The sequence below is a fragment of the Cherax quadricarinatus genome, chromosome 81 (genome assembly GCF_038502225.1).
Source record: "Cherax quadricarinatus isolate ZL_2023a chromosome 81, ASM3850222v1, whole genome shotgun sequence".
NCBI lineage: Eukaryota > Metazoa > Arthropoda > Malacostraca > Decapoda > Parastacidae > Cherax > Cherax quadricarinatus.
In genome coordinates this window covers 13702876-13716821 of record NC_091372.1, presented here as the reverse complement: position 1 = coordinate 13716821, position 13946 = coordinate 13702876, and the positions used below count along the sequence as shown (strand labels likewise).

General features: G+C 39.0%; 1 protein-coding gene across 1 annotated transcript in view; it reads right to left on the bottom strand.

Annotated features, from left to right (window-relative positions):
* LOC128699936 (casein kinase I-like) overlaps nt 1-13946 on the bottom strand; it is a 134723-nt gene that overhangs the window by 73324 nt on the left and 47453 nt on the right. The window contains exon 2 of the mRNA XM_053792781.2: nt 11972-12012. Coding sequence (XP_053648756.2) covers nt 11972-12012 — 41 coding nt within the window. The remainder of the gene's footprint in view (nt 1-11971; nt 12013-13946) is intronic.

Below are 13946 nucleotides of genomic sequence, written 5' to 3'. Positions count from 1 at the left end.
TACAAGATGGTGTCAACCTCAACCAGACACCCCAGTATAACTGTACATTTTAGCATTGAATTCAAATGTCATTTTTTAATTTCATTTTTCTTTTAAGTACGATACACATTCATGTTTCAATGTTTTATCTTTGCATTACTAAATAATAGTGTATCTTCGTGAATTATTTCTTTTTCTATTCATTAATTTTCCTGAGGAGCCAGCCAGCCTTGATAATACTGTCTGAAGTTGTTACAGGGCTGAGTAAGCCTTCACAAGTGGCGACCTTGCCAGGATCACTCGACGGAATCAAGATTCGACTCCATCTCAAATCTACCATTGGAACTTCAACGCCGCATACCACAGACGGTTACCACCAGCCATAAGTAATCATTCTCTATGGTAGGACTACAGTATAGGTATTTAAAAGATAGTGAGGCTCAAGTTAGAGTATGTAGGAAAGAGGGAAATTATTTCCCAGTAAAAGTAGGCCTTAGACAAGGATGTGTGATGTCACAGTGGTTGTTTAATATATTTATAGATGGGGTTGTAAGAGAAGTAAATGCGAGGGTCTTGGCAAGAGGCGTGGAGTTAAAAGATAAAGAATCACACATAAAGTGGGAGTTGTCACAGTTGCTCTTTGCTGATGACACTGTGCTCTTGGGAGATTCTGAAGAGAAGTTGCAGAGATTGGTGGATGAATTTGGTAGGGTGTGCAAAAGAAGAAAATTGAAAGTGAATACAGGAAAGAGTAAGGTTATGAGGATAACAAAAAAATTAAGTGATGAAAGATTGGATATCAGATTGGAGGGAGAGAGTATGGAGGAGGTGAATGTATTCAGATATTTGGGAGTGGACGTGTCAGCGGATGGGTCTATGAAAGATGAGGTGAATCATAGAATTGATGAGGGGAAAAGGGTGAGTAGTGCACTTAGGAGTCTGTGGAGACAAAGAACTTTGTCCTTGGAGGCAAAGAGGGGAATGTATGAGAGTATAGTTTTACCAACGCTCTTATATGGGTGTGAAGCGTGGGTGATGAATGTTGCAGCGAGGAGAAGGCTGGAGGCAGTGGAGATGTCATGTCTGAGAGCAATGTGTGGTGTGAATATAATGCAGAGAATTCGTAGTTTGGAAGTTAGGAGGAGGTGCGGGATTACCAAAACTGTTGTCCAGAGGGCTGAGGAATGGTTGTTGAGGTGGTTCGGACATGTGGAGAGAATGGAGCGAAACAGAATAACTTCAAGAGTGTATCAGTCTGTAGTGGAAGGAAGGCGGGGTAGGGGTCAGCCTAGGAAAGGTTGGAGGGAGGGGGTAAAGGAGGTTTTGTGTGTGAGGGGCTTGGACTTCCAGCAGGCATGCGTGAGCATGTTTGGTAGGAGTGAATGGAGACAAATGGTTTTTAATACTTGACGTGCTGTTGGAGTGTGAGCCAATTAACATTTATGAAGGGGTTCAGGGAAACCGGCAGGCCGGACTTGAGTCCTGGAGATGGGAAGTACAGTGCCTGCACTCTGAAGGAGGGGTGTTAATGTTGCAGTTTAAAAACTGTAGTGTAAAGCACCCTTCTGGCAAGACAGTGATGGAGTGAATGATGGTGAAAGTTTTTCTTTTTCGGGCCACCCTGCCTTGGTGGGAATCGGCCAGTGTGATAATAAAATAATAAAGTTTGATTGCCGGCTGCTTGTTAAGGTAGGGTCAGTCTAGCTCCTGCTACCCCCCCCCCTTTTTCCCCACCCCGAAAGGTGATATGTGGAGCTCCGGCCAAACAGTAATCACTCGACTCACAGCTCCCAGCACAACTCTTGGAATGACAGCTAGGGTCACCTGCCAACCAAAGAAAAGTGCTGAAGGAGACGGACTGAAACAGGTCATGAGACGTCACTTTTTTATCTACCTACCTAATTAACCCTTTGACTGTCGCGGCCGTATATATACATCCTACGAGGTACCGTGTTTGATGTATAAATACTCATAAATTCTAGCGGCTTCAAATCAAGAAGGAGAAAGCTGGTAGGCCCACGTTTGAGAGAATGGGTCTGTGTGGTCAGTGTGCACCATATAAAAAAAATCCTGGAGCACACAGTGCATAATGAGAGAAAAAAAAACTCCGACCGTTTTTTTAATTAAAATGCAGACTTTGTGGTCTATTTTCGTATAGTATTTATGGTTGTATTCTCATTTTCTTCGTCTCATTTGATAGAATGGAAAACATATTATAGGAATAGAGGTGATTTTGATTGATTTTACTATAAAAAGAACCAGGAAATGGAGCTCAAAATAGGAGAAATGTTTGATTTTTGCTGATGTTCAAAATTAAACAAATGATGTCATTGTCCAATAAATGTCCAACTAGCCATTCTAATATGCAGTCATGAATGAGTTGATGTTATTTATACAATTACAGTATTGGAGTAGTCTGCATAATAGTAAATCTTCTATATTTTTTGTTTGAATAAAAATTCAAAATAGAAAGCAAGAGTAATATCAGAGGGGCCTCAAGACATGACTGGTGAACAAAGAGAAATGTTATTTTAGAGCCAGGAATGTCTGCATTGTTCATTCTGGACCTTATTTTGAAATTGTCATATTTTTTAATTTTCGCGAAATTGGCCAAATTGCAAATTTCTGACCACGTTATTGGGTAGTTGAAATTGGTAAATGGGCAGTTTCTTGTACTCAATCGATAGAAAAAGCGGAGTTCTAAAGAAATAGCTATGATTTTGGTCGACTGGAACAAAGGAATTAGCCAAAAATAGGACTCAAAGTGGGCGAAATCGTCGATTTGTAAATATACCCGAGGTCGCTAACTTTGCGAGAGCGTAAATCTGTCAGTTTTCCATCAAATTTCGTTTTTTTTTTGTGTCATTACAATCGGGAAAAGATTCTCTATCATTTCATAAGAAAAAAGAATTTTTTTTTTTAAATTTTGCGACACCAGGAGACACCTCAGGATTGGAGGTTGCGACAGTCAAGGGGTTAATTGTAGGAAACCGCAGGCGACTACTCCTCATCTTGGCAGTAGTAAAGAACCTGCGTTCCTGTCATCTGGACAGGCTATTCAAGGCTATAGACTGTGAAGAACTAGTCATTGGGTTGTCACTCAACACCTGTGACCCCCCCCCATCATCCGTAAGGGCTACAATTTCTACAAGACGGTGTCAACCTCAACCAGACACCCCAGTATAACTGTACATATTAGTGTTGAATTCAAATGTCATTTTTTAATTTAATTTTTCTTTTAAGTAGGATACACATTCATGTTTCAATTTTTATCTTTGCATTACTAAATAATAAAGTGTTTATTATTTCTTTTTCTATTCATTAATTTTCCTGAGGAGCCAGCCAGCCTTGGTAATACTGTTTGAAGTTGTTACAGGGCTTAGTAAGCCTTCACACTGGTCCTTATCGAGTAGTTGAACATATCACTGGTAATAAGTATAAGGTTAGAGAAATTAGTACTGGTCAGTATAAAGAATCACATTTAGATCACATGAAGTTAGTATGTGATGATAATGATGTTCCAACCCACACTAATGTAACAGACTCTGACAATCCTCCTGATCCTGTACCCTCTACCTCTAATACTCGGTCAGATGATCAGCCTGAATGTCGTTATTCCCTACGTACATGACAGGTATTGAGAAATCCTTAAGTATCATTTGTAACTACCAATTCAGATTTGCCTCAAACACGGCATGAGTTAGCCAGTGCAACAAAGTTTGATCCTCTCAGAGATGAGCAGCAGCTGACCGTGGTACGATAGTACATGTATTTCGATAGTATTTCTCACCCTTTTTACCACAGGGTTGGCACCAGAAGCTTTCTTTGGGCCCATGGTGGCTTATTTAGCAGTTACAAGCACTAAAAACAACGGAATAATACAAAATTGATCAAATACATATGTGGAACCATCCACCCTGGCTTGTAAACAATGAGAGCAGGGCAGTTGAGGCACTCAGGCTGGACGGACAGGTTCGGGACGAATCATGTTGGTTGAGTTTTTCATCGTTGGTTGGGCCAAAATTTTTATGCTCCAACGCCTTGTTGGACGAATTTATCGTTAGACAATGCCTTCGTTGGCCGAGGGTCCACTGTATGAGAGAATGCATCTATGTGGTAAGTGTGCACCACATAAAACAAATTCTGCAGCACGCAGTGCATGAGAAAAGGGAACTGCGACAGTGTTTTTGGATTAAAACGTGGTGTATTTTTGTATGCTTTTTGCAGTTGTGTTTGCAGTTTCTTGGTCTCATTTGATGGAATTGAAGATATACATGTATTACAGAAATAGATGATTTTGATTGGTTTTAGTACTGAAAATGGCTTGAAGCTGAGCTCAAGGTAGCGGAGGTGTTTGATTTTTGTTGATGTTCAAGGGTAAACAAATCGCATCACATATCCAATACACATCAGCTGATGGGTCTAGTGTGTGGTCACAAATGCACTGATATTATTTATACAGTTATTACAATATTGCATAACAGCAGATCTTCTATTTTGTGGTGTGAATAAAAATTTATGTGAATAAAAAATCAAAGTGGAATTCATTTGTAAAGCCTGAAAACATAACTAATAAACAGAGGAAATGTTATTTTGGTGCCGGGAGTGTCTGCATTCTTTATTCTGTACCTTATTTTGAAATTGAACTTTGTGTGAAATTGCTCAAGTTGCCAATGTCTGATCACTTTGTTGGGTAGTTGAAATAGTTGATTGGGCAGTTTCTTGTGTTCAATTGATAAAACGGAAGTAATGCTTGCGAAATATTCTAAGAATTTGGTCGAATGGAATGTAATTGGCCTAAAATGGGAGTCAAAGTGGGCAAAATCGCCGATGTGCAAATATCGCTGATGCAGCAAAATTTGAGAGAGCGTAATTTTGTCAATTTTTATCAAATTTTGCACTTTTTGTTTTATTACCTTCAGAAAAAGATTCTCTACAATTTCATGAGAAAAAATAACAAAAATTTCTTTGAAAATTCTTGGACCCTGTGGACAAGTTTCAGATTGGGGGTCTGGACCCTCAGAGGGTTAACAGATCTGTTGAATCTTCAACATTCCCATACTCAAGACATCAAGGGTCACCCTGATCCTCAAAGGAGGTGATTTTACAGAACTAAATAACTACAGACTGATATCTAACTTGCATTTACTCTCTAAAATCTTCGAAAAAATAATACATTAATAAATCTACTACTACCTCCTATCCCATAACATAATGAACCCCTGCCAGTTTGGGTTTAGGCCGAAAAAAAAACACGAATGATGCAATTATTCAGATGCTCAAATTACTATATACAGCATTTGAAAAAATGAATATCCACTGGGGCTCTTCATAGACCTATGAAAAGCATTTGATACAGTAGACCACAACATCTTGCACCTAAAACTTGGGCATTACGAGGTCAGAGGACATTCATACAGATGAAACCTACTTCATGCTTTTTGGGAACAGCATTAAATATTCAGCTAAACATATCAATAAATGGTTCCCCCATTTTAAGACACACTGAGCGCAAATTTCTAGGTCGCCACTTTGACTGTAATGTCAGACCCACATCCAGCATATATCTAAGAAAGTTTCCAAAACAGTAGGCATCCTTTCCAAGATACTAAACCATGTACAGTAGGGCCCCACTTATATGGCGGGTTAGGTTCCAGGCTGTCGCCGGAAAGCAGACATCGCCGGAAGGCAGAACGCCATTTTTTTCCATTTATAAATGCATATAAATACCAGGCAACAAGTTTACACTAAATTATATTAAGTTAGTAATAGAACTAGGCATTAAAAACACACAAAGTAAAATACATTCACAGTAAATTCATTACTTATCTTAAAGTATTTGTAATCTTAATGCAGGGAGAGAGGTGAGTAGTACTTATTTGTAGGAAGTCAGGTGCAGGTAGCCCAGGTGTAGGTAGCACTGGCTCCCCGTCTCACACTTAATATACGATATTTAAAACATCCCAGAGAGGTAAAATACACATACACTCATTATTTACCTTAAAATATGTGTAGTCTTCATATAGGAGGAGAGGTGAGTAGTATTTATTTGTAGGAAGTCAGTGTAGGTAGCCGGTAGGTGTAGCGCCTGGGCTGCACCTTCCGGCTACCTACACTGTGGCCCAGAGCCATATTATTAACATCGACATGCCTTGTTCATTGAATTTAATCATTTCTAACAACTACCTTTAGATGCCATCATAAACGAAGGTAGAAGTAATGAATAATTCATACCGAAAATTGTAAACAAAAGCGGAGTGAGGGAGTGGCTGGGCCAAATGCAGATTCATACACGTTTTCTCTGATGGCTGAGCAGAGAAAACGTAATGTTGTCCCTCCACACAGCTACCACACAGCTCCACAAGTATTATTATCAGAGCACACAAAATATGCAATAAATGCCAGACAACAAGTTTACACTAACTTATATTAAGTTAGCAATAGAAATAGGCATTAAAAACACAATAAAAGGTAAGATACACACAGAATACACTTATTACTTACCTTATTAATATTAATGTGTGAGAGGTGAGTGGCAGGGTGTTTATTGAATAAAATCAGAATGGCACACCATCATCCTCTAACTTGGCACTTAAAGCAAGAGGCTTATGACTTCTCTTTTTATCACAGCTAACCTTAGACACCATCGTCAATGAGAGCCAACTAGTTAAGGAAAGAGTAAACGAGAGAGAGAACGAGATAGAGTTGAGACAATGTAAGAACACAAACTGAACAGGTAGTGGACGATCACTTGGTCAGGCGAAATAAATGCGTATTAATTTGTCTACTTTTAGTTCATTCACGTCCATTTGTAAGAGTTTGTAAAACATTTACTTCAATATTTTTTTATTATAATAATAATTACCTCACAATGCAAATACTCTTACATTGTGTACAAGTTGTACAAGTTAGTTCAGAATAAACAAACAGCAACACACCATTTTTAGAGCGAATGAAGATAATAATAGTTATCCCCCAGTTTGACTAGAGAAAACGTAATTCTTCCGACACTACCTACACAGCTGCTTTGTAAACAAATCTCATATTTACATCAGTTTTTATTCTGTGAGTGTATGTATCATGTTTATATGCTATGTAATGGGTTTCATATATAATTTTGAGGAAAATATCATAGATGGATTAATGAAAATGCCTATATTGATGTAAAATAAAACATTTAGTGTGCCCAAGAGTGATTATTATTACGTAGTACAGTATTGGCGTCATGAGTAGAGAGAGACTTAGCGATTTTAATGTGTACCTGTACACCAGCACAGTGTGTAAGTATATTTAGGTAAAGGTACACATAAGTATAATTATCAGAGTACATATAAAATATGCAGTAGTAACTTTAAAACACTTGAAATTTTGGAAAGTTTCCTGACATAATAGATGTGGTCACGGAAAATGTAAACAAACTGGGTGGGGGGCACCATATTTGAAAGACCGCTTGCTGTATAGCAAATTTTGGTCATAATTTGACATCGCCGTATTAGTGGAACGCCGTAAGGCGAAACACCGTAAAGCGAAACACCATAAAGCGGGGCCTTACTGTACCCTATATGGCACTCGTTACTTTGTCACTCTATTATACCCTTACCTCACCTATAATATTTGTGCTTGGGGATCTACTACAGCCAATCACCTTAAACCTTCAATAATACAACAAAAAGCTGCTGTGAGGATGATCAAAAACTCCTGCACCAGACAACACACTCCACCACCCTTCAAGAGCTTGAAATTACTTAACCCTTTCCTGATCCTGAGCACTGTGTCGAAGAATTTAAAAAAAAAATTTCTCATGAAGTGATAGAGAATCTTTTCCTGATGGTAATTACACCAGTAGTGCGAAATTTGATGGAAAACTTAGGGAATTACGCTCTTGCGAGGATAGCGGCCTTGGCAATGTATACGCATTGGTGATTTCGCCTACTTTCAGCCCAATTTTCGGCTAATTCCATTGTTCCAGCCAACCAAACTCATAGCTATTTCTTTAGAACTCCATTTGTTCCATCGATTGAGTAACAGAAACCACCCATTTACTGATTTCAACTACTAGATAGAGTGGTCAGAAGTTGGCGATTTGGCCAATTTCATGCAGAATTCAAAAGATGCCAGTTTCAAAATAGGGTCCTGAATAAACAATGCAGACGTTCCTGGCACTAAATTAACATTTTCTCTGTTCATTAGTCTTGTCTCCAGGCCCCTCTTATATTACTCTTGCCTTCCATTTTGAATTTTTATTCACACAAAAAAATAGAAGATTTACTGTTACGCAGACTACTGCATTATTATATATACTAATTGTATAAATAATGTCCGCATATTGGACTGGCCAGTTGGACATGTGTTGGATGATGACATCATTTGTTTACTTTTGAACATCGGCAAAAGTCGAACATGTCAGCTACTTTGAGCTCAGTTTCAAGGTACTTTTTATCGTGAAACCAATCAAAATCATCTCTATTTCTGTAATATATCTTCCATTCTATCAGGTGAAACCGGGAAAATGCGAATACAACCATGAATAATTTTATTGAAAATACACCTCTAATTTGGCGTTTTAATCCAGAAACATGGTCGGATTTTTTTTCCTCATTATGCACTGCGTGCTGCAGGTGAAATTGCTGACCTAGAAAATGTACAGAGAACCTTCACGGCGCACATAACGGAGATAAAACACCTCAATTACTGGGAGCGCTTGAGGTTCCTGAACCTGTTTTCCCTGGAATGCAGGCGGGAGAGATACATGATTATATACACCTGGAAAATCCTAGAGGGACTAGTACCGAACTTGCACACGAAAATCACTCACTACGAAAGCAAAAGACTTGGCAGACGATGCAACATCCCCCCAATGAAAAGCAGGGGTGTCACTAGCACGTTAAGAGACCATACAATAAGTGTCAGGGGCCCGAGACTGTTCAACTGCCTCCCAGCATACATAAGGGGGATTACCAACAGACCCCTGGCAGTCTTCAAGCTGGCACTGGACAAGCACCTAAAGTCGGTTCCTGACCAGCCGGGCTGTGGCTTGTACGTTGGTTTGCGTGCAGCCAGCAGCAACAGCCTGGTTGATCAGGCTCTGATCCACCAGGAGGCCTGGTCACAGACCAGGCCGCAGGGGCGTTGACCCCCGGAACTCTCTCCAGGTAAACACCCATTCTGCATATGTCAATCTCACCCTACCAGAGTTGGGGTTAAATGTAAATAACCTGTATAGATGAATAATTACAGTATCAACTTATCAATATTCAAGAATTTTTTTTTTGTATTCACGTTCTCTATTTGTATTCACGTCCTTTACAATCCATCCCACTAACAAAACATTTGCCCAACCCAATTTTTAATGCTACCCATGAAATAATCTCTAGTTCTGGTTGGATTTGAGTCGGTCTTGCACCTGAGCTTATTGCTTGGGTAGCATTTGTTCTGTTAGTGGGTTGGATTTGTGAAGGACCGGCCTAGTATGGGCCAGCAGGCCTACTGCAGTGTTCCTCCTTTCTTATGTTCTTATTGGAGACTTGTTTGTGTAAGGGAGGGATGGCAAGTTTATTGTTGGAGAATATGACACTAATATCAACTCTACAGCTTATTTATCTATCACAATTAAGAACATAAGAACATAAGAAAAGAGGCACACTGCAGGAGGCCTGTTGGCCCATACTAGGCAGGTCCTTTACAATTCATCCCACTAACAAAACATTTGCCCAACCCATTTTTCAATGCCACCCAAGAAATAAGCTCTGATGTGAAAGTCCCACTCAAATCCAACCCCTCCCACTCATGTACTTATCCAACCTAAATTTGAAACTACCCAAAGTCCCAGCCTCAATAACCCAACTAGGTAGACTGTTCCACTCATCAACTACCCTATTTCCAAACCAATACTTTCCTATGTCCTTTCTAAATCTAAACTTATCTAATTTAAATCCATTACTGCATAATAAACAATATTAATAACATAGAAACATAGAACATACTCTAGAATGAATAAAATAAGTCATTATGTATGATTGTATGTCATGAGAGGTGTTGTGTTGTGTTGTTGTTGGGTATATAAGGGCCACTGAGAGTAAGCTGTCCATAATGGTGGTGAAGCAGCAGCTGAGGCAGTGGTGTTTTCTGTAGCCCTATGTAACTCCAACATTGGAGGAGTGGTAGAATTGCTGAATCACTGAAGAAGGAACCCTCTACCACCATCACTATGACCTACCACTATTACAACTGTTACCACCATCACTACTACCTTCTACTACCTTCTACCACCATCAACCACTATCACAACTGCTTCCACTCTACCACCACCACCTTTGTATTTTTCTACAAACTTTTTCATAAATTATATGTTTCTCACATTCTTTACCCAAGGGCTGGCACTAGAAGCTTTCTTTGGTGCCATGGTAGCTTATTTAGCACTCACAAGCACTAAAATCAATGGAATATTATGAAATATTTTGTAGGAGCATGTGAGGGGACCGTCGCTCACTGGTAAACAATGGCACACTGGCTGGGAAGGCAGGCCCAGGCAGCTCAGAGCATGAGCACCCATCCCGGACGAAGGATGATTAGCAAGTTAACGGACCATTTGCGAGCCAATGTTTAGACAAAATAATGGGACTACAATATTTCCAAAATGAATGACTTTCAGGCCGGATGATTATTGAGGGACCACTGTATATACCTTTGAAGAATTTCGAGAGTATATCTACTCTCTGAGCCCGGCCATGGGCCAGGCTCATCTGGTGCTTGCCTGGTCAACCAGGCTGTTGCTGCTGAACAGGGCTGTCAACATTGAGCAGTATTACAAATGAGAGAGCACAAGTGATTTTAAAAGTGTCACCAATGACATTATTTCCTTGTTTTGAAAGTTCTCATTATCCACCTTGTCATCCTCCTGGCTGTTGTGACCTTTGTCTTACTGTATTTTTTAAAAGAAAGGTCAACAGACAATTATTCAAGTCTTTCCTGTGTTCCTTTCGGTCTATTTGATGATCCTCTCAAGTTTTGTATAGTGTTCCTTACGAGTTCTTCTTTCTTTCCATACCTAAGCATCTGGAACGATCACCACTGAATGTCTTTGTTGTTTTCCACTGCTCACTGGAGAACCTGTTAATACTGTAGTTCATTTTAACCCTCAAACTGTCCAAACGTAGATCTATGTTTTCTCAACATTTGAAAGTACGTAAAAAAAATGTAGACTTTTTTTTTTTTACATTTGAAAATGTGTAAAAAAACTTTGATCTACATTTTTTTATGTTATATTTGAAAATATGTAAAAAAACGTAGATCTACTTTTGGAGCACTACGCATGTAAACGTAGATCTGTTTGGACAGTTCAAGGGTTAAACTAATAAAAAAAATTTTATTTACAGATTTGAAGGTGTCCGGAATGTAACCCCATTTTTCCTATACACTTCACTTTACATAACACAATTTTATATATGCATTTTTTAACATATCCCAAGTGTCTTTTTTGGACTGTGTTCAAATTATTCTTTGGAGTCCAAAGAATAAACTCTACTTCTCTGTTATGAGGTAACCCAACAATACTTTAAATGTAGAACATTTTTTTTATTAATTCAGTTGGAAATTAAAAACCTGACTATTTTTGTGTTTTAACTCTTAAGCAAATTTCACATGAACAATCTGTCAAACAGGCATGTATGACGTTTGCCCACTCTGTTTAAAAAAATGCGCAAGAGAACTACCTAAGAGAGGGTTAAATACAGCAAAGTTACAGAATAATAATATAATTACAGTGGACCCCCGGTTAACGATATTTTTTCACTCCATAAGTATGTTCAGGTGCCAGTACTGACCGAATTTATTCCCATAAGGAATATTGTGAAGTAGATTAGTCCATTTCAGACCCCCAAACATACACGTACAAACGCACTTACATAAATACACTTACATAATTGCTCGCATTCGGAGGTAATCGTTATGCGGGGGTCCACTGTATTAGTTATAAGTACTCAAGATTACTTACCAATTTGATAGCGACATGCTCATTGTTGTACAAATTCTTTCCTGTAATGAGAAGAAACACATTAAAACTAGGTATGTAATTTTAAATCTGAAGAGCACTTTCACTATGACCATCATTCACAGCTCTTGTAATAAAGTGGGGTAAAAAAAACAAAAATTTTTTTTTGTATAAAGTTGAAAAAATTTTACTACATGAAATAATTTTCTGAAAATTGTTGATATCCTTTATAAAGACCATCTAATGATCTTTGATACTGACATGGTTTTGTAATAAAATATAAAGTTTTCACCCTCGACTAGGATAAAAAAAAAAAAAGCCACAGTTGAGCAAAAAAAAAGTGAGACTTCTATTATATATTTTTATTAATAATAATAAGGATATATTGCAAAAAAATACACAACAAAATAAAATGTCCTTTAAATATGCAGTGGAACCTCGGCTTACGAATTTAATCCGTTCCGCAACCTAGTTCATGTCCCGATTTGTTCATATGCCGAGTCAATTTTCCTCATTTAAATTAACTGAAAAACTGTTCCAGGGGAATTCCTGCTCTCAGGAGGCATGACAAAATACACATCAATATGACACTAATATCAACTTTACAGCTTATTTATCTATTACAATTCATTTAATATGACATACTTGTAATAAACAATATACAATGAACCCTTGGGTAAAGGCATTAATCTGTTCCAGAGAGCATGCCTTTAACCAATTTTGCCTTTAGCCGAATTAATTCCCCCCCCCCCAAGAAATAAAGGAAATCCAATTAATATGTTTAAGACAGCCAAAATTATTAACATGCATACATACATACATATATATATTTTATTTATTATTATCACACTGGCCGATTCCCACCAAGGCAGGGTGGCCCGAAAAGGAAAAACTTTCACCATCATTCACTCCATCACTGTCTTGCCAGAAGGGTGCTTTACACTACAGTTTTTAAACTGCAACATTAACACCCCTCCTTCAGAGTGCAGGCACTGTACTTCCCATCTCCAGGACTCAAGTCCGGCCTGCCGGTTTCCCTGAACCCCTTCATAAATGTTACTTTGCTCACACTCCAACAGCACGTCAAGTATTAAAAACCATTTGTCTCCATTCACTCCTATCAAACACGCTCACGCATGCCTGCTGGAAGTCCAAGCCCCTCGCACACAAAACCTCCTTTACCCCCTCCCTCCAACCTTTCCTAGGCCGACCCCTTCCCTGCCTTCCTTCCACTACAGACTGATACACTCTTGAAGTTATTCTGTTTCGCTCCATTCTCTCCACATGTCCGAACCACCTCAACAACCATTCCTCAGCCCTCTGGACAACAGTTTTGGTAATCCCGCACCTCCTCCTAACTTCCAAACTACGAATTCTCTGCATTATATTCACACCACACATTGCTCTCAGACATGACATCTCCACTGCCTCCAGCCTTCTCCTCGCTGCAACATTCATCACCCATGCTTCACACCCATATAAGAGCGTTGGTAAAACTATACTCTCATACATTCCCCTCTTTGCCTCCAAGGACAAAGTTCTTTGTCTCCACAGACTCCTAAGTGCACCACTCACCCTTTTCCCCTCATCAATTCTATGATTCACCTCATCTTTCATAGACCCATCCGCTGACATGTCCACTCCCAAATATCTGAATACATTCACCTCCTCCATACTCTCTCCCTCCAATCTGATATCCAATCTTTCATCACCTAATCTTTTTGTTATCCTCATAACCTTACTCTTTCCTGTATTCACTTTCAATTTTCTTCTTTTGCACACCCTACCAAATTCATCCACCAATCTCTGCAACTTCTCTTCAGAATCTCCCAAGAGCACAGTGTCATCAGCAAAGAGTAACTGTGACAACTCCCACTTTAAGTGTGATTCTTTATCTTTTAACTCCACGCCTCTTGCCAAGACCCTCGCATTTACTTCTCTTACAACCCCATCTATAAATATATTAAACAACCACGGT